This window comes from Agrilus planipennis, unplaced genomic scaffold (assembly GCF_000699045.2).
Source record: "Agrilus planipennis isolate EAB-ADULT unplaced genomic scaffold, Apla_2.0 scaffold73, whole genome shotgun sequence".
In the NCBI taxonomy this organism is placed as follows: domain Eukaryota; kingdom Metazoa; phylum Arthropoda; class Insecta; order Coleoptera; family Buprestidae; genus Agrilus; species Agrilus planipennis.
In genome coordinates this window covers 243,764-270,290 of record NW_020439682.1, presented here as the reverse complement: position 1 = coordinate 270,290, position 26,527 = coordinate 243,764, and the positions used below count along the sequence as shown (strand labels likewise).

General features: G+C 32.7%; 4 protein-coding genes across 4 annotated transcripts; all 4 read right to left on the bottom strand.

Annotated features, from left to right (window-relative positions):
- Positions 1 to 6: 6 nt before the first annotated feature.
- On the bottom strand, positions 7 to 4,772 carry LOC108732387 (GPI ethanolamine phosphate transferase 3). Its single transcript, XM_025979428.1, has 6 exons — positions 3,956 to 4,772; positions 3,602 to 3,882; positions 3,479 to 3,549; positions 1,414 to 3,120; positions 616 to 1,004; positions 7 to 410 (listed from the first exon to the last, which is right to left on the bottom strand). The coding sequence occupies exons 1-6, from the start codon at positions 4,469 to 4,471 to the stop codon at positions 225 to 227; spliced, it is 3,150 nt and encodes a 1,049-aa protein (XP_025835213.1). The 5' UTR covers positions 4,472 to 4,772; the 3' UTR covers positions 7 to 224.
- Positions 4,773 to 4,971: 199 nt separating this feature from the next.
- Positions 4,972 to 7,520, bottom strand: LOC108732381 (stromal membrane-associated protein 1-like). Its single transcript, XM_018463148.2, has 2 exons — positions 7,311 to 7,520; positions 4,972 to 6,861 (listed from the first exon to the last, which is right to left on the bottom strand). Exons 1-2 carry the CDS (start codon positions 7,426 to 7,428, stop codon positions 5,690 to 5,692), a joined length of 1,290 nt encoding a protein of 429 aa, XP_018318650.1. The 5' UTR covers positions 7,429 to 7,520; the 3' UTR covers positions 4,972 to 5,689.
- A 489-nt stretch (positions 7,521 to 8,009) lies between these two features.
- Positions 8,010 to 9,840, bottom strand: LOC108732376 (glutathione S-transferase C-terminal domain-containing protein homolog). Its single transcript, XM_025979432.1, has 2 exons — positions 8,108 to 9,840; positions 8,010 to 8,032 (listed from the first exon to the last, which is right to left on the bottom strand). Exons 1-2 carry the CDS (start codon positions 9,816 to 9,818, stop codon positions 8,010 to 8,012), a joined length of 1,734 nt encoding a protein of 577 aa, XP_025835217.1. The 5' UTR covers positions 9,819 to 9,840.
- LOC108732419 (protein JTB) lies at positions 9,809 to 10,420 on the bottom strand. Its single transcript, XM_018463212.2, has 2 exons — positions 10,277 to 10,420; positions 9,809 to 10,231 (listed from the first exon to the last, which is right to left on the bottom strand). The coding sequence occupies exons 1-2, from the start codon at positions 10,330 to 10,332 to the stop codon at positions 9,832 to 9,834; spliced, it is 456 nt and encodes a 151-aa protein (XP_018318714.1). The 5' UTR covers positions 10,333 to 10,420; the 3' UTR covers positions 9,809 to 9,831.
- Between the last annotated feature and the right edge of the window lie 16,107 nt (positions 10,421 to 26,527).

Below are 26,527 nucleotides of genomic sequence, written 5' to 3'. Positions count from 1 at the left end.
AAAGCAAAAAATACGATTTCTTCATTCTTCTTAAGGAATACCTCATTAACTGAATACAAATAGTGCAATTATATGTACACCAGCTTACAAATTAATTATTTTCTTTTTATACAATTTTTTAAACAATTACAAACCTATTTTCATTTTAAAAACAATGGCAACTTTTATAAAATATAATTAATACTGACATAACATTTACATAAACAAAAAGCAAAGATCAGGAGCTAAAGTTCCTGTTCAAACAGTTTATTAACTTTAGAATTAATGTGCGTTAAAAATAAATAACCGAGTGAAACTGAAGCTAAAGTCACAAAAAACGAAACACCTTCAAATATGAATTTGGGCGCAAAAATCTTCCAAACCATTAGATGACGGCAGTGAACTGTGGCAGCTAACATGGTAAGAAAAACCTGAAAAAATATTTTATAATTAAATTGTTGTTATTTTCTTTAGTCAACAAGATGTAATAGAATCAACAGTTTTTAAATATATATATATAAATTGATTATTTAGTGTTATTTAATTTCATTAAAATGTGCTTTTCTAATTTCTTTTTTAATTAGTGTAGTGTAAGTTGTTTCTTAAGAGGTCGATTTAATATTAGAGTTAACTTACTTGTACTCCATGGAGTAATATATATTTACAGCATGCGACGAAAACGCCATTTATAAACTTTTCGTTGTATTGATAAAAAAATACTTCGCCAGTCTTTAAGTCTGCACTTTGTTTCTTTGCAAAAAAGTGAGGAAATTTGACCCCAACTGAGAAAGGGGCCATAAACAAAAGGGGCAGTGTGAATCCCATTAATATGTGACTTGCATAAATGTTGAGAATTATAAGGACAGCTGGAATTACATGGGTGGCAAAGTTACCACTGGTCCCCACAAAACCTGCCTCCCATGGTATGTTGGGAAACGTGGGCTGATGACCAGTTCCATAAAAGAAATAATGGGAAATTAGCATCCACGTCAGTAGAACCGAATTGGGCATATGTAATAGGTCTTCTAAAAAAAAAAAAGAAAACTTTATAAATAAAAAACCTAATAAAAAAAGCCAATAGTTCTGCCTTTACATTGCAGCATATCCAGTAGTCTTTTATGATATCATTAATTGTAGAATAATTTTGATTCATATAATGATAATAATAATCCACTTGTAAAGATTACAAAATAGGTCGTTAAACGGTTAAACATGGTATAAAAGAGTAATTTTGCCCACAAATAATACATTATTTGGATTAAAATTTTACACTCTTTATGATAATGCAATAAAGTTAGATATATAAAGCAATTAGCAACTTTTAGATAAACAGCCCAATAATAACTTTTTTTAATCACTTTACAGGTAATTTTAAGGCATAAATGGTACCAACTCTTGTGCACATTTCACTTGATAATAAATTTATTATAATACCTGTGTTTGTTGCTTTACTGTGCCTCAAAATGGACGATACAAATAAGAAGAATATCCCAAAAAGGCACATTAGAATCAGGGCAGCTGCAGATACACATCCCAGTAGCAGAGCAAGAACAAGTGTGGCCGTTATGGTCACTACAATGAAGGGTGAACTGTAGACGGTCGTCAAACCATATGCCACTGGTACACTTGAAATACCATTCTTTCTTCCATCATCGTTTAACATGTCCTTTATTCTCTGATAAATGTGAGGTACTGAATTTAATCGTTCACTGTTTCCACTAGTGTTTTTAGAGATAATTTGGACACATAGAGGCTTCAAAACAGCACTGAAAATCAATTCAAAAGCAGCTATATAAACGCACCATGCAAAATATTTTGGCTGAGAAAAATACATAGACTTCTTTTTTTTTAATGGCATCTTTTCTAAAATCCAATAAGATCCTGTGCAAACCACCATTACTGTGGGAAGATAACGGTAGGAGAAGGTGGTGAAAGAAGTCCCTTTGAGACTGCCACAAGAACGTAACCAATTTCGCCCCAAAATAACAAATACAGCCAATAAAACTAAAGTGGCGACGTAATATTTTTGTGCTAAATCTGCGTTTCCAGATTTAAGCAAGTGATGGGTACTGAACAATGTACACCAAGACTGCTCCTCTCGACAACGCCATAAATTCGGAGTTAAACGTAGAAAAATCACGGCTAAAAATGCAGTAATCAAAGCGGATAATTTTAAAGGAAACCATTTACTTTTAGCAGTATCGCCACTTGGATATATACATTCTAACATTATCATTACAAATGCAGAAATCAAAAGATAGAAAGATACAAACGATTCTTCAACTACATAACTGTTAGACAGAGGCACCAAAACGTGGAAAATTATTATAAGACGATAAAAGAAATCGTACCAAGTTCTATTTTGGCTACGTCGATGCCAATTTGACGTGATTGCGTCCCAATTTTGAATTACAATTATTGCTAATAAAAATACAGAAACAATTCCCGTAATGAGATAAATCGAATATAGTAAATTGTGAATGTAGTGGAAGGCATATAAAGAGTAGACACTGACCACTGCAAATGCCACGACTCTAAAGGAAACTAAGAAAAAAGAATACTGAAATACAGAACTTAAGTTATCTGCTGGAACGCCATCAACGATAATATAAATAAGGTAGAGAACTGTGAAATTTAATATCATCCCCTGAGAAATCAACTGAGGATCAAATTGGCTCCATACTTCTCCACAAATTAAATATATAAAGTCCATTATCTCTTTTGCTTCTTTTTGAAATTCTAGAAAATCCATTTCGTCGTCCGTTTTTTTCAGTAAAGTTCGAATAACGCTAAACTTTTGCCTGATAGCTTCAATTTCAATATTATCAAAGACGTCACTTATTTCGGAGTATTCTTCAATATATTTGACCATCTGTCTTAAATTTGACCATAAAGGAATGACCAAACTATGCCAATCTCGACCAGTTATGTGTTTTGAATAATGCAAGGGAATAGCATCTAGTACAAGAGATCCTAAATTGGAATATGGTATAGGAACTCCAAAAATTGTAGCTAGTGTTGGCACAAGATCAACTTGTCTAATTTCATTTCCATAACTGTATTTGGATTTTTTTAGGGGAGCCTTTGAATAAACAAACATAGCAGACTGAATTTCGTCATCACTTGCACCTCCATGATCACCTGTAAGAGTATTAAAATAACAAATTTAATTAATATTATATATAAAGAAAATTATGAGTGGTGTCAGCACAGGGCCAAGTCAGAGAAGAGAGACTAGTCTCTATTCTCTGGCCAAGTAGTATCACGTAAATGAAAGTTAGAATCAGCAATGCTGAAGTGTACGATGTGTTGCATACCTATTTACAAATGATTCCTTTAAATTTAATTTTTCAAACAATTTTTAACACAAAGAAAGTGATTAAACAAATTGTTCGCAAAAGAGAATTTCGACCACTCGAAGCAATGGTGTTAACAGTTTCGAGCTCACAGTGACTGAGAGGGGAGAAGAACTAGTTTACTTTAGAATATCAAGACATACCACTCATGGTCATTCCATGATCTCCAATTACAAAAAGGACTGTGTTATTATCCAAATGCTTGATGATGTTCCTGAAAATTACATCAATAAGGAAACGTAAAATACTCAAAATTTGGTACTTACTCAATAACTTCATTCATTTCTGTTAATTTTCTTGTCATTTCAATATGCATAGGACCATATCTGTGTCCACAATGATCTACACCCAGAAAATGAGCAATTAAAAGGTTCCAATCTTTTTGCTTAAGTTCAGTATCTAAATTTTCTTTCACTCCATTGTCTACAGTATCTAAATCAAATACATTAAAAGAAGGGAATGGATAAGCCCTCAAAAATCTTTTTGGATACAATCCCATCCATGTGTCATCACCCATAAAGACAACTTGTTTACCTGACAAAGTCAACTAAAAAGTAAAGATTTTTAACAATTGTCTAATGTTAATATAATAAACTAAATGCTACTTTTCTCTGTAATACCTGATCTATAATATTGTCTTCGTTAATTTCTTCTGTACCAAAATTTGAGCCAGCATCTATAAATGTTGGTAACGTCCCTGAAGTAAGTGCTTTAAGCCTTTGCAAAGTTGTAGTTGGTGGATCAGCTATGAACTTATACAGTCTAGTTTTATCAGGCTCGCTTTGAAGTGATCTATGTATAATTGGCAGCCTGTTTTGATATGGTAAGGGATCATTTAAGTATGCATCATACTGAGTAAAATCGTATCTTAAAGCATCTATCACAAGCACTATTGCTTTATATTTGGTAGGCACACAAATTTGATCATCAAATTTCATAAATTTAAATTCATCTATATGATGTAAGAAACATTCACTTTCTTCTAACGGACAATCGACTGCTTTGTAAAGCGAACATGATGATCGGTAGGGCTGGGCTGTTCTCGATAACAAGAATCCACCAGTAAACAACAGAACTGATGAGACTAAAAGGTACGAAAACCAAAGCAAAAACAAAAAATAATACGAACGCTTCATGGTTTCTCCAACTTCATCAAGACAATTCTTTGGAATCTTCTATTTGGTTTATTACTTAAATAAAAATTCCCATAAATGTTGCTAAACTTGAGAACTATTCAGCATGTGAAACACATAAGTACTGTTTACAATACGATCTGATATCATCATGACTGCTATCTTTTACAAGGATATACTAAACCTTTCTAATTACAGTGTTTACTTTCACTAATAAATGCGATAAAGGGAACATTATAAAATTTTCTAAAGTAATCTTTACTGTTTTAACTTTGCTTTTAAAATGTAGATTATAAGAGGTTATGTGATTACCTATGGTGATTACATAGACGTATCCTTAAACTATAGAATTTATATAAGGTTATACAAATAAGAAGTGTTCTACTTTACTAAGACCCTCTTACTATCTATTTTTTTTTTAAAATCTGGCAAATTTAATTTAAAATGTAACGAAATGCGATTACAAATAGACTATTTCCAAGATTCTTTAAAAAGGAAAACAATAAAGATAATACTTTCGTATTTATTTGAGTGTACATATAATACACAGGAGGTATTTTCCCATACAGTAAAACTACAAAACAAATTTTGATTTTGAAAGAAGGAAACTCCAAGAAAACAGCCTTTGGTAATTTCCCTACACAAATATAAGTCATTGATACTCATACATACTTATAAGAAACATTACTGAATAAAATATTTTATTATAAATATTAATTTGCTTTTCCATTTGCAACACATTCTTCAATTTTAATAAAACAGAGGATTATTATAAGTATAAATGGAAAAGTAAATCACAATATAATCACACAATTCTATAAAGTATCACAATTTAAATACTTGTAATATGAATAATAATTTAATGCTTCACATAGTACGAAAAAAAATTGCTAAAACAATTTAATATAATTTACAGGTCTAATTCTCGTAGCAAAAAGAAACGAATGAAAAGTCATTCGTTCATTACTTTCAATATTAATAAAATACTATAACAACTTATTATAATATACATATAAAAAGTACTCGTCATATTAAAAATAAAGCAAGTTTAATAAAATTTACTTAAAGGACGGTAACAACTGATGTAAATTACCAAAGGTGAAACCGCAAATAATTATTTGATAAATTATTTATAGATTTCATTCATTTTTTTTTTAAATACCATTAAAGCACGAAAAATTGGCCTATAAAGTAATCTCATCTATAAATCAAGACACTGATTTACTGAAAAAGATTTGATGTTACTTGGGTGGGTGTAGTGCCATTTTTATTACCTAAAGATAAATTTGCAAATTGCTGCTGAACCGAATTCGCTTGATTAACAAAGAATGGATTTACTGCAGGTTGCTGTTGTTGATTAGGGAAATTTACATTAGCTAATGGTGCCACATTCATAACTGGTACATTATTTACATTAGCAAATTGACTGGATGAAGGTGGTAGGCCGTTCGTGAATTGCCCAGCTGGAATATTTGCTGTGTAAGCAGTAGGAAACGGCGTGCTGGTGTTGTATTGTTGTAATTGGCCAGGAAATTGCTGGTATTGCCCTGTTGGCGCTGGATATTGCACGAGTCCATTCGGCATGTTTGTCTGGGGGTACCCAGGAAAATTAGGAATTGCTACTGATGGCATACCACCAACTGGAAAGGGCTGCTGGGGTTGATAAAGGATTTGATTCTGATATGGATTTACTGGTGGAGCACTACCATACAGTGCCAGGATGCTGTCTTTTGTTAATTTAATTTTTTCCTTTTCTGTTGGTGTTATTTGATTGAAGAAATTTTCTTCTTCATTTTTTAATGATTCTTGGTCTTTTTGGTCTTCTTTAATGGTTTCATTTGTAGTTGCTGACAGAAAATTGCTAAAGTTATCATCTGAATTTTGTGTTCCCAATAAATCCACATTCGTATTTTGTACAGTCTTTTCATCAATTGCATTACCTGCTGATGTTCTTGCGGGTTTTGGACTGCTACTTTTCGGTTTTGGTATTTGAGGAACCTCAACAATACTTATGACTTTCTTTTCAACCACTGTTTTCTTTTTACGTTTCTGTCTTTCCATTTCCTCTTCGATCTCTTTTTCCCAATTAACTTTTGGTAGAGGTGGTTGAACCCATTCTCTTGCAATGTATTTTTTGTGTTCATACTTTGCCCTTATAAAGGATTCTAGACTAGTGTCACTATGTGGCCTACGAAAATTGTCTGGCAAATTTGCTTCATAAACAGCCCTGGCCCTTGAATTGCCCATTTGTTGCAATGACACAACTTGTTCTGGGGTCCATGCATCTAAGTTGACTGACTTTACTTTTGAAATGTGTACCCCCAAATTACGATGAATACCTGCACATCTAATGCAGAGGAATACTCCTAAATTCCATGATGCCCATCGTGGTCCTAACAAAGACAAACTACATCTATACAATAGTTCCTTATAAAAAATAATTTTAATAAAGCTTTTCTAATTCGATTTAATTAAACATGCTGTTTTGTTTTGAATTCCATGCATCGAGTTGTTTAAATTTACAAATTAAATTGACAATTTAAGATATTAAAGCATACATGGGTTTTTTTTGGGAATCAAAGTAGAACATTAGGACAAAATTTTTCTTAATTCGCCAGTACTGCGCCAGCTGAGTTTTTCGAATTAGTTAATGTTTATTATAATTTCATATTAATGTATTAGTGAATTAATTTTACCCACTTAAAAGTAATTCACTAATATATTGAATTAACCCTCCAAAAATTAAAAAAAGTGTTTTATATACACTATTTTATTTTTTAAAANGAAATTGAATATTTTAATTTAGTTATTTTGATTACAATATAATTAAAATTCAATCTACCTTTAGCATCGCAGTCAACGCAGTATTTATTATCTTCATCCCTTAGCAGTTCGTTTAATACACTCTGACACTTATCTTGCAACTGTTTTTGCTTATCTCTTTCCATTTTAGTACTCATTTTTATTTTTAATTATTTTTTACACGTAATTAAGGGGTGTCTGTTGTAGAATGCCACTAACTGCCATTAACAAACGTCAACGACTCCATTGCGCAAAATCAAAATTCGATTATTAAGCTCAATGTTTGGGTAATAGATATTGTAGAATACTGTATTGCTTAGATTTGACTTGTATAGATGGCAATAGTTCTACTTAATTTCAAAAATTTACGGCGGCAAAAATTTTTTCTTTTTGAGATTAAATAATTAATGGGATAGTTTCAAAACGAGTAGTTTTCTTTTTCTAGGTGAGAAAACGTTACCTTCCTAAACTATTCCAAAACGTCATTTACACAAGTAAAAACGTTTTTATTTTTAGAGGATTCTTTTATGTTCGACTCCTTTTAGACCTTATAACAGAGTAGAGTATAATTTGAAAATAAAGAAAAAATACTTTATAATGTTTCATAAAGTTCTAAACTTACAACTATTCTGACTAAGGCTTAATCAGTACAAATAATTGTACAATTTACTACTAAAACTTTTCTGAAACATTATAAAGCATTTTTTGTTTATTAAAAGTTACTGATGTTTGTTAAGAATCATATTTTGTTCATAAGACTGTCTATTAGAAAAAAAATAATAAAAATCCATCCTATACCCATACATATGTTTTATTAAAATTCAAGTTATTTTACTTGTACATTTTCTTCTTTGATACCAATTAATATATTATTTTTAGGGGTACACGTTGGAGGTTTTAATTTTCCTAAATGAACAGTGTAACCGCATTCTTCTGCATAAAACTTTCTATCCGAATCCACAATGTTCATGCATAAGTATCCCTGAGATGTTTTAAAACTGTTATCATTGTGGGTCTGATCAGCTGCGTGACTTAAAACCAAAAAGTCTTGATACTTTATCAAAGCCTCTTTAAATGTGCGACTTCTCGGATAGGATACATGGTGGCAGTTATGGATCCCACCATAGCAGCATGGGCAGCATATAAAATTTGCTTTGCGATCTATGCAAGTTTGAATAACTAAATCTGTGGCTACGCCACAAGCATGTAATGCTAGGCCAATGTCAAAATTTGCTTGAAAATAATCTAAATTACACTGAAGGAAAGTAACGTTTCCTAAGTTCATCTTTTCGACTCTCTCCATGGCTCTCTGCAAAGACTTTTCTTTATTTTCTATTAAAACAACTCTACATTGTGGTAATAATGCAGCAATTACAATACCCAAATGCCCACTGCCACTACAAAAGTCTACTATGGTCTTAGATTTGTCTTCTGCCAATTTAACGGCTGCTTTAGCTAAGTTCTCGAGTTGCTGAGTTTTTCTTGAAACTCGTTTCTCTGGCAGTGCTCCACTACAAGGTGCAGCTTCAGAAGAAATTTCTGACCAACTGAAATTTACATCATCATAAAAACATTTGTCAGAAGAAATTATTTTAAGTTTGGAATCAATTATGTGGCTTATAATTTCGTCGATGTCCTCTTGCTTTGTGTAGATCCTTGACTGAGGCTTATATCTTGTAGGATCACTTACATATAGGCTCTGCTTGGTAATATTATTTGGAATTAAAACGTCTGATATATTAATAACGTTTTTGTTTTGCAATTTGTCCATTTGAAAAGTAAATTGTGGTAAATTTTCTTGAGCATTCATATTATCATACCATTTTATTACAAGAGGTAAATACTTTTTTAAAATATCTGGCTCTAATATTTGAAAGAATATTTTGAAACAGGGAAACAGTACTACATCAGCTAGAGTCATTTCAACACCCTCTCCAAACGTATGTTCCACATTAAGTTCTGATATTGGAACTCCACTTTTGATGTTCCTATTTCCATTAGACTGACGAGCTATCTTATAGACATTGTGTACACGAACAGGTTGCCCCATGTGGTACTCAAACCGAATTAAATCCTCTGGAGGGAAAAATTTGTGGTCTTGAAAGTACTCATGGAAATTCAGAAGAAAATTCTTTACCGTTGAGATAATATCTACCTCACAGAACTTTGTCCATACTGATGATTCACTGCAGGCCATGAGACAGGCTTCCCTAAACCCCAACAACTTTTTGAATTCATTTTTACAGCTTTTAACAATCTTACGACAGACTGCTGCTAAGCCTGCTACTACACTCTTGCCAGAAATGATGACAGGCCATGCACAATATTTAGCAACCAAAGGGACATCATTATTTAAAATCTGCAGTTGAATATCTGTAAAATCTACTAAAAATGTTGGTTGGGAGCTCTCTTTTTCAAATTGTACCTTTAAAATTACATTACTGATCCCACAAACTTTGTACACAAATATGGTGATTAATGTTTCCAAATTCACTTGATAATAATCATTTTGAGTCTTTCTGCTTACTTTAATATATAGAGAATCCATGATACTTAAATAACTAAACACTATTTGCCAATTGTTTTTGAACCCTATGCATCATCCTCTTGGTGAGAACATTTCTTCGAGCAAAAACAGATACAGTTGATACTACAGAAAAGACAAACATAAAACCTTCAAATCTCCAAAAGGCTTTTTCTTCAAGATAAGCAACTCTATCACAGCTTCTTGTAACAGTGTCACCACTTTTGCACTTGAGAACCTCCTTGTAATGTGTGTGTATACAAACACCTGATGTTTTGCTTGCAATTTCAAATGCAGTGCAAGGTTCGCATTCTTTTACGATTTCAAAAGGCTCTTTTTCAAAGCAGGTAGCGTTATGCTCGACCACAAAATTCTGTTTTTTGTGATTTGTCCTATCAGTCCAATGAGATTCAGCAATAAGAACTAAAATTGTGAGACTAAAAAATTTCTTTGAATAATTAACCTGTTATAACAATACTTACGCTCCCAGAAGTGAAATTCCTAAAAGCATTCGTTTCCTAGGGCACGTTTCGATCATTTTTTGATGAAAAATAACGATTATCAGAGTAGATGAAACAGTACCAAAATGTGAGGTTATTAGTAAATGACGTCTATGAATTAGTGCTTCGATTGTTAGATGGCGACTCATGTCCATTTCACGACTCAAATTTTAAAACAAACAGGCGGGAATTATATTTTAGAAGTAATCTACTTATTAGATAATAACTGTTCATTTTATACATATTATATTGCACAAAATTTGAAAGTAAGTCGTAGTAAATTGTATTTTTATGCAATGTAAAGAATAATTTTTATATAAAACGAGAAAAATGAATGTTCAGATAAAATATTTACTTAGATCTAATGAAGAGTTGATGTTTCGTGTAATGTGTATGTAGTTTATAGGTAGAGAATTATTATGTGTCAAAGAAAAGAAAAGGTGCAAAAAAGGGACGTCACAAAAAGTAACGAAAAAAAGAGAAGCGACTTGGAAATTATGCGTTGTAAAAAGTGGATGATATTTGGCCGGCAGCTCAAATACGGGTAGCGAAGAGAAAGAAGTCCCATATGTCAACCGAGATTAATTTTACGACCCAAAGTATAGCCAGCATATTGACCTGCCCCTCCGCTCCGTTTAGGAAAATAGCGCTTATCTTTTATAATATTAACTCCCGGGAAAACGAGAGAGAACAGGGTTCAGACGATAAATTATTATCATTATTTTGCTGACCAAAAATAAATGAAAAGGAAGATAAAATTATTTAAAAAACGACTTTTTTTAATAGAGATCAAAATCAACAAGATTCATATTATTTTTTCATGTCTAAAGGTTTGAAAATACTAAACAAGGAAGCTTTTGGAAATATATTATTCAACTCTTTATGAAACTGTAAGATTCAAATCACATTTTCTCAATCCTATCAATTAACACCAATCTATCGTAAAGTGAAAATTTTGAAAATAAAAAAGCGCACGTAAATTTTCCACCTGATATTGTTTGTATTGGAATAAATGAAAGATGAATATTATAGAAAAAAGTGTGTAGAATGTCATGATGTTAATGGGTTTTGAGTTGAAGTTGAAATAATAGTGACAAACTTTAATTTAGCAGAAATACGTAAAAATTTTGAATACAAAAAAGGGCACGTAAATTTTCGACTTGATAATTGGTTGTTTTGGAACATGTATAAGTTGAATGTTATACAAAACAGTGCGTAGAATGTTGTGGTGTTAATGGTTTTTGAGTTCGAGTTGAAATAATGACGACAAACCTAAATTTGGCAGAAATACGTAAAAATTTTGAATGCAAAAAAGCGCACGTAAATTTTCGACTTAATAATTGACAGTTTTGGAACATGTAATAGACGAATGTTATAAAAAAGGTGTGTAGAATATTGTGGTGTTAATGGTTTTTGAGTTGGAGTTAAAATAATGGTGGCAATTTTTCATCCGACAGAAATACGTAAAAATTTTGAGAATCCAGGTGACTTTTTATGCTGGTTTGTCTGGCATTTCTAAGAGGTTATTACGGTTTGTCACGCAAATCAAATTTAATAATTTTATGAAACCTGGGTAAGAAGAACACTTGCTCCCCGTTAATCACGTTACTTATTCCTGGACTTTGAATAATTACAGTGCAAAACAGGTGCAAGTTTTACATCAGGTTGAGTGCTCACAGTTCTCTCACTTTGAATGGAGCCATTAAGCGCCCGTCGAGTTGCTCTCTTTTTTTTATCATTCTAGTATATGTACGCCATTTAGAAATTCCTCTATTACGTTCCTGTTTTTTTGCTTTCACCATTTCTGACTCGAATAAATGCACATGTTAGCACCCCAGAGGTAAAGCGATTATGTTAACGAGCCTATCATCACTGTTACGATAATTAAGAGCTATTTTTATCAGTATGTACAGGCTTTTGTTTTTATTCTTATTTCAAGAAAACCTCATAGAACATGGAATCAAATAGCATAGAATTGTATTTTCAAAACTGAATGCCATTTCGTTGCTGTTTGTAGATATCACAAGGAGAAAAATGAAATTCGTATTCGATGTAAATAAAAAACAATGTTTAGATTGCGAAAAATTTGTACAAAAACAAAGATCTTTTAAATAGTGGTTTGGGATCACCAAAAGGTGAAAAACATGTAAAAATGTATGCAATATTACATTGAGTTCCTATAAGTGCCTTTATTGGAGCTTTTCTTTATTAAAATACCTCAAAAATCATCCTTTGAATTTTTGTCGTATGTTTAGGAATTGAATTTCGTTATTGGGAACTTGCTCTGTATTTATTCACCCTTACAAAAGGTGCCACTGAAAATAAGTAAGTATTCAATTTTTTTAATTTTATCTACTCCTGAAATTTATGCATAGGTATTTAATTAATTTTCCTCCATTGGATAAACAAAAAAAATATACTTCAGTAATGACAACAAATAAAATAAGCTTTTTTAATTAAAATTTGTTTGGAAAGAAAGCTTCGGCAGGCAATTTGATAGACTTAAAAGCCTTATAGGTACAGGAACAATTCTGAAATTCAATTTTCGGAACGAATATTTATAACATAACATCAAGTTTTTGTTTTTCGATCGTCTATTACGATGCTATGCCAGACGAAAGCGTTGGTGGTCTACTTTAAACAACATGCGGTATCTAACGTTAAGTCAAGAACCAGGACTTTTATTAAAACTTTTTGTTTTCCTTCATGCCAGCTGAACAGGAGGATATGAACAAAAAAAGTCAGTAGCACACGTGCGCACTTCACATCTGCAATTCTGATGCAGGATGTTTCCGTCAACTAATTCGGTAAGCATAGCATTTGTTTGTACTTTTTTTCGTAGGTTCGTTTCGTATTGCAAATATGAAGAACAAGAAAATACTGCCATCTTTTATGTGTACAAATCAAAATTCATTACCATACGATTTAAACATTAAAGACTAAATGAATTTGAATAGAATGTTTTATGGACTATTAATTTATCTGCAGAGAAAATGCAGTTTTACGGTAAGGCTTTCGCGGCCGTTGTCTAATGTGCTAATAGTCGTCGCTTCTTGTTGATGTTTCGCCGACACAAGCAGTTGGCTTGTTTAAGAGAGGATTGATTTTGTGCAGGCTTTTAGGGCCAGAATAGTTGAGACGTTCAAAATTGGTATAGTCCGCAATAAAACTTTCGCATTTACATTCTTCTTTCAACTTGCTAGCTAGACTAGGGCGATTGCTGATAGAACGTCTACATAGAACATAGAAAAGAGATGTCATGTAGGAATTGCAGCGGACACTAATAAAGAAAAAGGAATAACGTTACATCAATTAATGTGTAACAGAAAGAGATACTGACAAGCAGAATTTAAGGAAAGTTCAACATTCTCAGGAATTTAGAAAAGTGAAGACGTTTATTAAAACATATAATTTCAACCAGGCAGTTATAAAGCGGATTTTGCCAATTTTGATCGTTCTAACTATAGTAAATTCTTAATAGTGGTTCTTCTATTCTGTTAAAACTGCTAATCTGTTTTTGCATCTCCACTGTATCTTTTGGAATAATACGATAATTTGATGACCAAAACCAAAACATCAGCGTCTTCGAATCTGATTATGTAGTTTATGGTATTTAAAGTGCGAATTTGTTGGTGTGTTCTAGACAATAATTTGATTTGTGTTCATTTATTCTTGTGTTGATGCAACGTTTTGTAGTTTCTATGTAAGCTTTTCCATACGTGCAAGGAATCCAATACACTGGTGTTGCTATAGGGCCTTTTCAGTCTTTAGCAAGTTGAAGAAATTCCCTACCAATTCGAAAGTCACAATTTTTAAAGTAACTTTACAATTACGTCGAGGAAGCCTCGAATCTACGGGCGAAACGTGGGCGAATTTTTAAATAGATTCCTTTTTTACTTGAAATAGTTCGTAAGATCGTAATTGTATTTTTTAATCAACACCTAAATATCATGGAGAGAATGGAAATTAATAGTTTAATTTGATTGTAAGTAAACTTTAGTTTTTAACTGAAACCTGTCATTTAATCTACAATTTTCTATGTTCTTCTAGAATACTTTTTTAAAGAAGAATTTTCGTATTACTTCTGATATAATTCAATTATTTTAAACACAATCTTCCTTTTAACTAGATCCTGAATTCTGGTATAAAACTGGTACCTACCTGCTACAGCATGTTCTCAACAAATTTTGTTCATCATCTGATGCTTCTTTAATAAGTACTTTTGATGTATTATAAATAAATTTCCGTTTTTCAACGAATCCTGAAAGAAAATCCGATTTATGAATTCATCAGGACGTTATTTGTGAATGTGGATTTTTATATAAACAAAAGAAAATAATGACTGTTGTTTGAAGTTGGTTTAATTCCATGAAATAAACTTTTCTATAAATCTTTCACGCTCCCCTTCCCTTTATCAGTTTTTGTTTCGAACTTTCGACATTGTCATTTATGCAAAACGTTTCTCGGGAAAATTGCGCTCTAAATTGTTTCGGTATTGTATTCTAAAGTGATAAGAATTTTCGTTCTAACTTGTTGGAAGAAAAATGAGATTTTAAAGTCGAATACAAAAAGCGTGGAGAAGATGGAATCTGCCATTTTGTTGTTGTTTTTTGTTTATTGCGGTAGCTTACGAGTAAATCCGAATTTTTAGAGAAATTGATATTAAAAACAACAAATATAATGAGTAGAAATCACAGCCAGTTTTATAGGGTTGTTCGGGAAGTCATTTCGTTTTTTTTTTGTGGAAATGAAAGACAGTTTTCGTATAATAAACAAATACTTTATTAAATTATATATTGACCGTTCTGGTCCAACACCTTTTGCCATCTTTCTGGTAGTAGCATAATTCCACGCTCATAAAATTTTTGGTCTTTGCTGGCAAAAAACTGATCGAGGAGGTTTTTGACCTCCTCATTTGAGGTGAAGGTTTTACCGTCTAAAAAATTTTGGAGTGACCGGAACAAATAATAATCCGATGGTGCCAGGTCTGGAGAATATGGTGGGTGTAGCATTGTATCCCATTCAAGCTGTAAAAGCTTTTGGCGAGTGACCAAACTTGTGTGAGGTCTCGCGTTGTCTTGGTGAAACACTACACCTTTCCTGTTGATTAGTTCTGACCTTTTCTGTTGAAGTGCATCATTCAGTTTGTCCAGCTGATGACAGTAGACTTCCGAATTAATCGTTGTGTTATCCGGTAAAAGCTCAAAAAAAACGATTCCTTTAAAATCCCACCAAACAGACAGCATCACCTTTTTTTGGTGAATATCGGCTTTGGAAATGGTTTGAGCCGGTTCATCTTTTTTGCTCCATGACCTCTTGCGTTTGACGTTGTTGTATACAACCCATTTTTCGTCCCCAGTGATGATGCGCTTCAAAAACGGATCATTTTCGTGACGTTTGAGAAGCGAATCGCAGACGTCAATGCGGCGACACAGATTTCTCTCTGTGAGAACATGGGGAACCCATACATCGAGCTTCGAGGATAATCCCAGGCCTTTCAAGTGGTCATAAACTGTTGAATTTGATAAATTTAACCTCAATCCGATCTCACGTGTTGTTATTCGCCGGTTCACATCAACTAATGCCTTTATCGCGTCTTTATCAGCTTCAACCGGCCTTCCCGAACGTGGTGCATCTTCGACATCAAAATTGCCGGATCGAAATTTAGCGAACCAGTTCTGGCACTGGCGTACTGTCAACACACCTTCTCCATACACATCAGTCAATTTCTTTCTGGCTTGAACAGCATTTTTACCCTTTCTGTAGTAAAACAGTAAGATATGTCGAAAATGCTGCTTATCGCTCTCCATATTTAAAAGGGCACCAACCAAAAACTACTGCGTAGAATTAATTGGAATTTTTCACACACAAGCCTTGCTATATGAGCTCTCAAAGCATATAAAAATTATACGGCTTAAATGTGAAGTTGGGTGCAAAATAATACAATTAAATCCTCTGTCGGGAAAAAACGAAATGACTTTCCGAACAACCCTATATTTATACCGATATACATATTTTATATCCATTGATTTATTGTAAATCTGAATGGCAATTGGTAGATAATAGTTGAATTTTTTGTGTAGCAATTTATCTTTCCCCTTTCCGAATCGGTTGGCAACAATGCCATGTGCATAGCAAGTAGTAATTGTACATTTTAGTAAATCCCCGAGGGTTCCCTATTAGCCACATCAATCCTATACTTTCCCAAATAACTACCACCGAGAATCGCACAACCCCAGTTGCAGCAAACTGGTGGAGATGACACGCGAGTTCGGATTTCATTTGAATTGTAACAAGGATCCTGCGGGATAGGACGGGAAGCCACGTTTAATATGTGGTTTTGCAGAGGGGTGGACACAGATGTCTAGAATTATTACGACTTGGGGAAAATCTGAGGAGGAGTTAGATGAGTGCACGTGAATCACGGTATGATAAGCAGTTGGTAAAAAAGGACGATCGAGGGTTGATTTTAACACGTTATTGGGGTTGTACTGCACGTTTTTAATTAAACATTAGAACGTTTCGGAAAGAAATTAAATATAGTGGAATCCGCTTATAACAACATTGAAGGGAAATGACAAACACGTCATACTAAGCATAGTCTAGAAAATAAGCGAATAAAATTGTATATACATATTTATTAACAGGAAAAGAAAAAGAATGATGAGCTGTAATATCAATATACGTAAGAAGGGCCAGAAAAATGAGCGAAAAAGTTATCATTAATCATTTGGGTCACTATAGCCGGATACGATTTCTTTAGAATCAGTCATAATAAACGATATGTAATTTTAAACGGAGTCATTATATCCAAACTTTCCTACAGAGAATTTAATATGAAAACCAAACTTAACACTGCAATTACTTACTTCATTTTATGCGGTTGGTCAATATAGGCGGAGTCATAATAAACGAATTCCACTGTACTTATGTCACTGAAGAATGCATATCTATTTATACAAGGTGATTGCTTATTACACTTTTATATAAAATTAAAAGGTACACGATTTTCAATTCTGAGTAAGTTTTTGCTAAAAGGAACGCAGTTACTACTACGAGTTTATTTCGAATCGTCGAGCAATGGCGTGAATTTGTGAATCTCATTCCCCATTTTACTTGACAGACATTTAGCGGCGGTGGAAAGGTTGGTTTTGTGTAAACAAAGGGGAATCATGATGTAAAATTCGTCGTGCATCTCTGCATGCGTTAGCACGAATTGCGAGGCTGGTTCGTTTGTCTGTACGAATGAAGTATTATACGTGTAGAACAGCTTGCATTTATTAGCACCCAGACATATGCCTAAGTAGTTTATACATACGTAGATTTACGTATGAAGTCATGTATTTTCCAAAGCTTTTCGGAATTGTGAAAGCAATTGGGATTGTTACAAGAATGTATTTATTTCTAAGAAATAATCATTAAAACAAGATAATCACAATGACTAAGTATTGAAATTAATTTCTTAATTATTTGGTATCATATCTCTTTATCATTATCTACATATACAGAGTAAAGACACATTTTCTTAACTTCTTAGCGTTTTTGTGAATACTAGAAGAAGGTCGGTTTATTTTGGTTACTTTTTTAGTTTTTCCGTAACGAGAACACGGAACGTATACAAAAATATTTATTAGACAAACGTGAAAGGTAAAAAAGCACTTTTTGGAGTGAAACTTCTTTACCCATGGTAGGGTAAGTTCGTTTCATGCGAGTTGCTATGTAACGAAATCATGCAACGGATGTCCCCCTTCTATTCGGCCACGTAGTCGAGTTGGTAGTGGGGATCGCTTGAGCCGTGAACGCGCTTCAATGCAACGTTCGTTACAGGCAACTCCGGCATGTATAGTGTAAAATTTAAATTCATAGTGTACATATAATAACATTAAACCAATTCCTTAACCCCTATCCCGGTATGTTTGTGTGTTTGAAGAAATTACACTTCAGTAGCGTGCTATATAATTACACGTTGTATTTTTTTAAATTTAGATCCCAGATATCTTAATCAAAAATTAAGAGAATGTATTATTTTAAAGCAAAAAGACACACGTAAGCTTTTGTTTTGTCTCCGTTTAGACATTTTACTGAAAAAAGACTAATTTTAACAAGTTTTAGAACTTTCCTTGGATTTATAACTTTGTAAACGACACTTTTCCTATCTAAAAATATGTAAGGGAAAGCACCCATACTACCTGACTAATTTTTTACAATATTTTACCCCCTTCCCCTCGATGACCACCCGTAGTATATGCCAAGACCCTCTTTATCCTTCTAGTTTCTACGTTGTAATTCATAAATATGGTTTTAAATCATTTTTTGCAAACAGATAGTTTTGTATATACTTCGAAAAAGCAAGAAATTTCCCTAGAGGATACTATACGTTCCCTAAGCTTTATGTGTAAAGTCATGTGCTTGTAAATCCCATGATGAAGTAATTATTGTTTGATATGAGTAAATACGTTTAATCTACAACTAATCTACTACGCCCTTGCAAAATTACACTTTCCTATGCTAAATGTTTTTTCTTTAATAATAATTTACAGGATAAGAAGAAACTTACGCCAAAACTATCACATAATATTACGAATTTACTGAGCAGTGAATAGTCGAGCTATACGCGTAAGCTACGATCAAACTTTTTGTTTTGTGGTTTAAATCGTAAGAAGTTGTTAACAATGGGTTTCGAGATAAAGAATCAGTATCTAAAATTGACCGAGATTAGGCGAGTTTACCCTATTACGTCCCAACCACATTTCTCGTAGAAAAACTCGTCACGTTTCCAATTATCCTATTATCATTTTTATTACTATTTTCCATTAATTCTTGTTTTCTTTTCCATTACGTTCTGATTATTTGTACCCTTATGAAATAGAATGCGACATCTACGAAACGCTGGTAATGTTGTAATTCCCGTCGCATTTTCAATCCAGGACCTAATCTAAGCGAAAATTGTAATTTTTCTAGAAAAGGTGAAAACCAATTACGGCTTTGGCTAAACTGAAAATTCAAGTAAAATGAACAAGAATTTTCAATAAAAAGATGGGAATTGCAACTCTCTTAGAATTTTGAAGTAAATTTCGTTGTTCATCTAACACTAAAATTNTTTTTATATAAAATGAGAAAAATGAATGTTCAGATAAAATATTTACTTAGATCTAATGAAGAGTTGATGTTTCGTGTAATGTGTATGTAGTTTATAGGTAGAGAATTATTATGTGTCAAAGAAAAGAAAAGGTGCAAAAAAGGGACGTCACAAAAAGTAACGAAAAAAAGAGAAGCGACTTGGAAATTATGCGTTGTAAAAAGTGGATGATATTTGGCCGGCAGCTCAAATACGGGTCGCGAAGAGAAAGAAGTCCCATATGTCAACCGAGATTAATTTTACGACCCAAAGTATAGCCAGCATATTGACCTGCCCCTCCGCTCCGTTTAGGAAAATAGCGCTTATCTTTTATAATATTAACTCCCGGGAAAACGAGAGAGAACAGGGTTCAGACGATAAATTATTATCATTATTTTGCTGACCAAAAATAAATGAAAAGGAAGATAAAATTATTTAAAAAACGACTTTTTTTAATAGAGATCAAAATCAACAAGATTCATATTATTTTTTCATGTCTAAAGGTTTGAAAATACTAAACAAGGAAGCTTTTGGAAATATATTATTCAACTCTTTATGAAACTGTAAGATTCAAATCACATTTTCTCAATCCTATCAATTAACACCAATCTATCGTAAAGTGAAAATTTTGAAAATAAAAAAGCGCACGTAAATTTTCCACCTGATATTGTTTGTATTGGAATAAATGAAAGATGAATATTATAGAAAAAAGTGTGTAGAATGTCATGATGTTAATGGGTTTTGAGTTGAAGTTGAAATAATAGTGACAAACTTTAATTTAGCAGAAATACGTAAAAATTTTGAATACAAAAAAGGGCACGTAAATTTTCGACTTGATAATTGGTTGTTTTGGAACATGTATAAGTTGAATGTTATACAAAACAGTGCGTAGAATGTTGTGGTGTTAATGGTTTTTGAGTTCGAGTTGAAATAATGACGACAAACCTAAATTTGGCAGAAATACGTAAAAATTTTGAATGCAAAAAAGCGCACGTAAATTTTCGACTTAATAATTGACAGTTTTGGAACATGTAATAGACGAATGTTATACAAAAAGGTGTGTAGAATATTGTGGTGTTAATGGTTTTTGAGTTGGAGTTAAAATAATGGTGGCAATTTTTCATCCGACAGAAATACGTAAAAATTTTGAGAATCCAGGTGACTTTTTATGCTGGTTTGTCTGGCATTTCTAAGAGGTTATTACGGTTTGTCACGCAAATCAAATTTAATAATTTTATGAAACCTGGGTAAGAAGAACACTTGCTCCCCGTTAATCACGTTACTTATTCCTGGACTTTGAATAATTACAGTGCAAAACAGGTGCAAGTTTTACATCAGGTTGAGTGCTCACAGTTCTCTCACTTTGAATGGAGCCATTAAGCGCCCGTCGAGTTGCTCTCTTTTTTTTATCATTCTAGTATATGTACGCCATTTAGAAATTCCTCTATTACGTTCCTGTTTTTTTGCTTTCACCATTTCTGACTCGAATAAATGCACATGTTAGCACCCCAGAGGTAAAGCGATTATGTTAACGAGCCTATCATCACTGTTACGATAATTAAGAGCTATTTTTATCAGTATGTACAGGCTTTTGTTTTTATTCTTATTTCAAGAAAACCTCATAGAACATGGAATCAAATAGCATAGAATTGTATTTTCAAAACTGAATGCCATTTCGTTGCTGTTTGTAGATATCACAAGGAGAAAAATGAAATTCGTATTCGATGTAAATAAAAAACAATGTTTAGATTGCGAAAAATTTGTACAAAAACAAAGATCTTTTAAATAGTGGTTTGGGATCACCAAAAGGTGAAAAACATGTAAAAATGTATGCAATATTACATTGAGTTCCTATAAGTGCCTTTATTGGAGCTTTTCTTTATTAAAATACCTCAAAAATCATCCTTTGAATTTTTGTCGTATGTTTAGGAATTGAATTTCGTTATTGGGAACTTGCTCTGTATTTATTCACCCTTACAAAAGGTGCCACTGAAAATAAGTAAGTATTCAATTTTTTTAATTTTATCTACTCCTGAAATTTATGCATAGGTATTTAATTAATTTTCCTCCATTGGATAAACAAAAAAAATATACTTCAGTAATGACAACAAATAAAATAAGCTTTTTTAATTAAAATTTGTTTGGAAAGAAAGCTTCGGCAGGCAATTTGATAGACTTAAAAGCCTTACAGGTACAGGAACAATTCTGAAATTCAATTTTCGGAACGAATATTTATAACATAACATCAAGTTTTTGTTTTTCGATCGTCTATTACGATGCTATGCCAGACGAAAGCGTTGGTGGTCTACTTTAAACAACATGCGGTATCTAACGTTAAGTCAAGAACCAGGACTTTTATTAAAACTTTTTGTTTTCCTTCATGCCAGCTGAACAGGAGGATATGAACAAAAAAAGTCAGTAGCACACGTGCGCACTTCACATCTGCAATTCTGATGCAGGATGTTTCCGTCAACTAATTCGGTAAGCATAGCATTTGTTTGTACTTTTTTTCGTAGGTTCGTTTCGTATTGCAAATATGAAGAACAAGAAAATACTGCCATCTTTTATGTGTACAAATCAAAATTCATTACCATACGATTTAAACATTAAAGACTAAATGAATTTGAATAGAATGTTTTATGGACTATTAATTTATCTGCAGAGAAAATGCAGTTTTACGGTAAGGCTTTCGCGGCCGTTGTCTAATGTGCTAATAGTCGTCGCTTCTTGTTGATGTTTCGCCGACACAAGCAGTTGGCTTGTTTAAGAGAGGATTGATTTTGTGCAGGCTTTTAGGGCCAGAATAGTTGAGACATTCAAAATTGGTATAGTCCGCAATAAAACTTTCGCATTTACATTCTTCTTTCAACTTGCTAGCTAGACTAGGGCGATTGCTGATAGAACGTCTACATAGAACATAGAAAAGAGATGTCATGTAGGAATTGCAGCGGACACTAATAAAGAAAAAGGAATAACGTTACATCAATTAATGTGTAACAGAAAGAGATACTGACAAGCAGAATTTAAGGAAAGTTCAACATTCTCAGGAATTTAGAAAAGTGAAGACGTTTATTAAAACATATAATTTCAACCAGGCAGTTATAAAGCGGATTTTGCCAATTTTGATCGTTCTAACTATAGTAAATTCTTAATAGTGGTTCTTCTATTCTGTTAAAACTGCTAATCTGTTTTTGCATCTCCACTGTATCTTTTGGAATAATACGATAATTTGATGACCAAAACCAAAACATCAGCGTCTTCGAATCTGATTATGTAGTTTATGGTATTTAAAGTGCGAATTTGTTGGTGTGTTCTAGACAATAATTTGATTTGTGTTCATTTATTCTTGTGTTGATGCAACGTTTTGTAGTTTCTATGTAAGCTTTTCCATACGTGCAAGGAATCCAATACACTGGTGTTGCTATAGGGCCTTTTCAGTCTTTAGCAAGTTGAAGAAATTCCCTACCAATTCGAAAGTCACAATTTTTAAAGTAACTTTACAATTACGTCGAGGAAGCCTCGAATCTACGGGCGAAACGTGGGCGAATTTTTAAATAGATTCCTTTTTTACTTGAAATAGTTCGTAAGATCGTAATTGTATTTTTTAATCAACACCTAAATATCATGGAGAGAATGGAAATTAATAGTTTAATTTGATTGTAAGTAAACTTTAGTTTTTAACTGAAACCTGTCATTTAATCTACAATTTTCTATGTTCTTCTAGAATACTTTTTTAAAGAAGAATTTTCGTATTACTTCTGATATAATTCAATTATTTTAAACACAATCTTCCTTTTAACTAGATCCTGAATTCTGGTATAAAACTGGTACCTACCTGCTACAGCATGTTCTCAACAAATTTTGTTCATCATCTGATGCTTCTTTAATAAGTACTTTTGATGTATTATAAATAAATTTCCGTTTTTCAACGAATCCTGAAAGAAAATCCGATTTATGAATTCATCAGGACGTTATTTGTGAATGTGGATTTTTATATAAACAAAAGAAAATAATGACTGTTGTTTGAAGTTGGTTTAATTCCATGAAATAAACTTTTCTATAAATCTTTCACGCTCCCCTTCCCTTTATCAGTTTTTGTTTCGAACTTTCGACATTGTCATTTATGCAAAACGTTTCTCGGGAAAATTGCGCTCTAAATTGTTTCGGTATTGTATTCTAAAGTGATAAGAATTTTCGTTCTAACTTGTTGGAAGAAAAATGAGATTTTAAAGTCGAATACAAAAAGCGTGGAGAAGATGGAATCTGCCATTTTGTTGTTGTTTTTTGTTTATTGCGGTAGCTTACGAGTAAATCCGAATTTTTAGAGAAATTGATATTAAAAACAACAAATATAATGAGTAGAAATCACAGCCAGTTTTATAGGGTTGTTCGGGANTTTAGAACTTTCCTTGGATTTATAACTTTGTAAACGACACTTTTCCTATCTAAAAATATGTAAGGGAAAGCACCCATACTACCTGACTAATTTTTTACAATATTTTACCCCCTTCCCCTCGATGACCACCCGTAGTATATGCCAAGACCCTCTTTATCCTTCTAGTTTCTACGTTGTAATTCATAAATATGGTTTTAAATCATTTTTTGCAAACAGATAGTTTTGTATATACTTCGAAAAAGCAAGAAATTTCCCTAGAGGATACTATACGTTCTCTAAGCTTTATGTGTAAAGTCATGCGCTTGTAAATCCCATGATGAAGTAATTATTGTTTGATATGAGTACATACGTTTAAACCACAACTAATCTACTACGCCCTTGCAAAATTACACTTTCCTACGCTAAATATCTTCTCTTTTATAATAATTTACAGGATAAGAAGACTTAACGCCAAAACTATCACATAATATTACGAATTTACTGAGCAGTGAATAGTCGAGCTATACGCGTAAGCTACGATCAAACTTTTTGTTTTGTGGTTTAAATCGTAAGAAGTTGTTAACAATGGGTTTCGAGATAAAGAATCAGTATCTAAAATTGACCGAGATTAGGCGAGTTTACCCTATTACGTCCCAACCACATTTCTCGTAGAAAAACTCGTCACGTTTCCAATTATCCTATTATCATTTTTATTACTATTTTCCATTAATTCTTGTTTTCTTTTCCATTACGTTCTGATTATTTGTACCCTTATGAAATAGACTGCGACATCTACGAAACGCTGGTAATGTTGTAATTCCCGTCGCATTTTCAATCCAGGACCTAATCTAAGCGAAAATTGTAATTTTTCTAGAAAAGGTGAAAACCAATTACGGCTTTGGCTAAACTGAAAATTCAAGTAAAATGAACAAGAATTTTCAATAAAAAGATGGGAATTGCAACTCTCTTAGAATTTTGAAGTAAATTTCGTTGTTCATCTAACACTAACATTAGATTTTTAAATAGTTTTCTTTTCGTTTTTTAAAACTAATAAAGAATTTGTTGGTGTGTTCTAGACAATAATTTGATTTGTGTTCATTTATTCTTGTGTTGATGCAACGTTTTGTAGTTTCTATGTAAGCTTTTCCATACGTGCAAGGAATCCAATACACTGGTGTTGCTATAGGGCCTTTTCAGTCTTTAGCAAGTTGAAGAAATTCCCTACCAATTCGAAAGTCACAATTTTTAAAGTAACTTTACAATTACGTCGAGGAAGCCTCGAATCTACGGGCGAAACGTGGGCGAATTTTTAAATAGATTCCTTTTTTACTTGAAATAGTTCGTAAGATCGTAATTGTATTTTTTAATCAACACCTAAATATCATGGAGAGAATGGAAATTAATAGTTTAATTTGATTGTAAGTAAACTTTAGTTTTTNTCCCCCTTCTACTCGGCCACGTAGTCGAGTTGGTAGTGGGGATCGCTTGAGCCGTGAACGCGCTTCAATGCAACGTTCGTTACAGGCAACTCCGGCATGTATAGTGTAAAATTTAAATTCATAGTGTACATATAATAACATTAAACCAATTCCTTAACCCCTATCCCGGTATGTTTGTGTGTTTGAAGAAATTACACTTCAGTAGCGTGCTATATAATTACACGTTGTATTTTTTTAAATTTAGATCCCAGATATCTTAATCAAAAATTAAGAGAATGTATTATTTTAAAGCAAAAAGACACACGTAAGCTTTTGTTTTGTCTCCGTTTAGACATTTTACTGAAAAAAGACTAATTTTAACAAGTTTTAGAACTTTCCTTGGATTTATAACTTTGTAAACGACACTTTTCCTATCTAAAAATATGTAAGGGAAAGCACCCATACTACCTGACTAATTTTTTACAATATTTTACCCCCTTCCCCTCGATGACCACCCGTAGTATATGCCAAGACCCTCTTTATCCTTCTAGTTTCTACGTTGTAATTCATAAATATGGTTTTAAATCATTTTTTGCAAACAGATAGTTTTGTATATACTTCGAAAAAGCAAGAAATTTCCCTAGAGGATACTATACGTTCTCTAAGCTTTATGTGTAAAGTCATGCGCTTGTAAATCCCATGATGAAGTAATTATTGTTTGATATGAGTACATACGTTTAAACCACAACTAATCTACTACGCCCTTGCAAAATTACACTTTCCTACGCTAAATATCTTCTCTTTTATAATAATTTACAGGATAAGAAGACTTAACGCCAAAACTATCACATAATATTACGAATTTACTGAGCAGTGAATAGTCGAGCTATACGCGTAAGCTACGATCAAACTTTTTGTTTTGTGGTTTAAATCGTAAGAAGTTGTTAACAATGGGTTTCGAGATAAAGAATCAGTATCTAAAATTGACCGAGATTAGGCGAGTTTACCCTATTACGTCCCAACCACATTTCTCGTAGAAAAACTCGTCACGTTTCCAATTATCCTATTATCATTTTTATTACTATTTTCCATTAATTCTTGTTTTCTTTTCCATTACGTTCTGATTATTTGTACCCTTATGAAATAGAATGCGACATCTACGAAACGCTGGTAATGTTGTAATTCCCGTCGCATTTTCAATCCAGGACCTAATCTAAGCGAAAATTGTAATTTTTCTAGAAAAGGTGAAAACCAATTACGGCTTTGGCTAAACTGAAAATTCAAGTAAAATGAACAAGAATTTTCAATAAAAAGATGGGAAT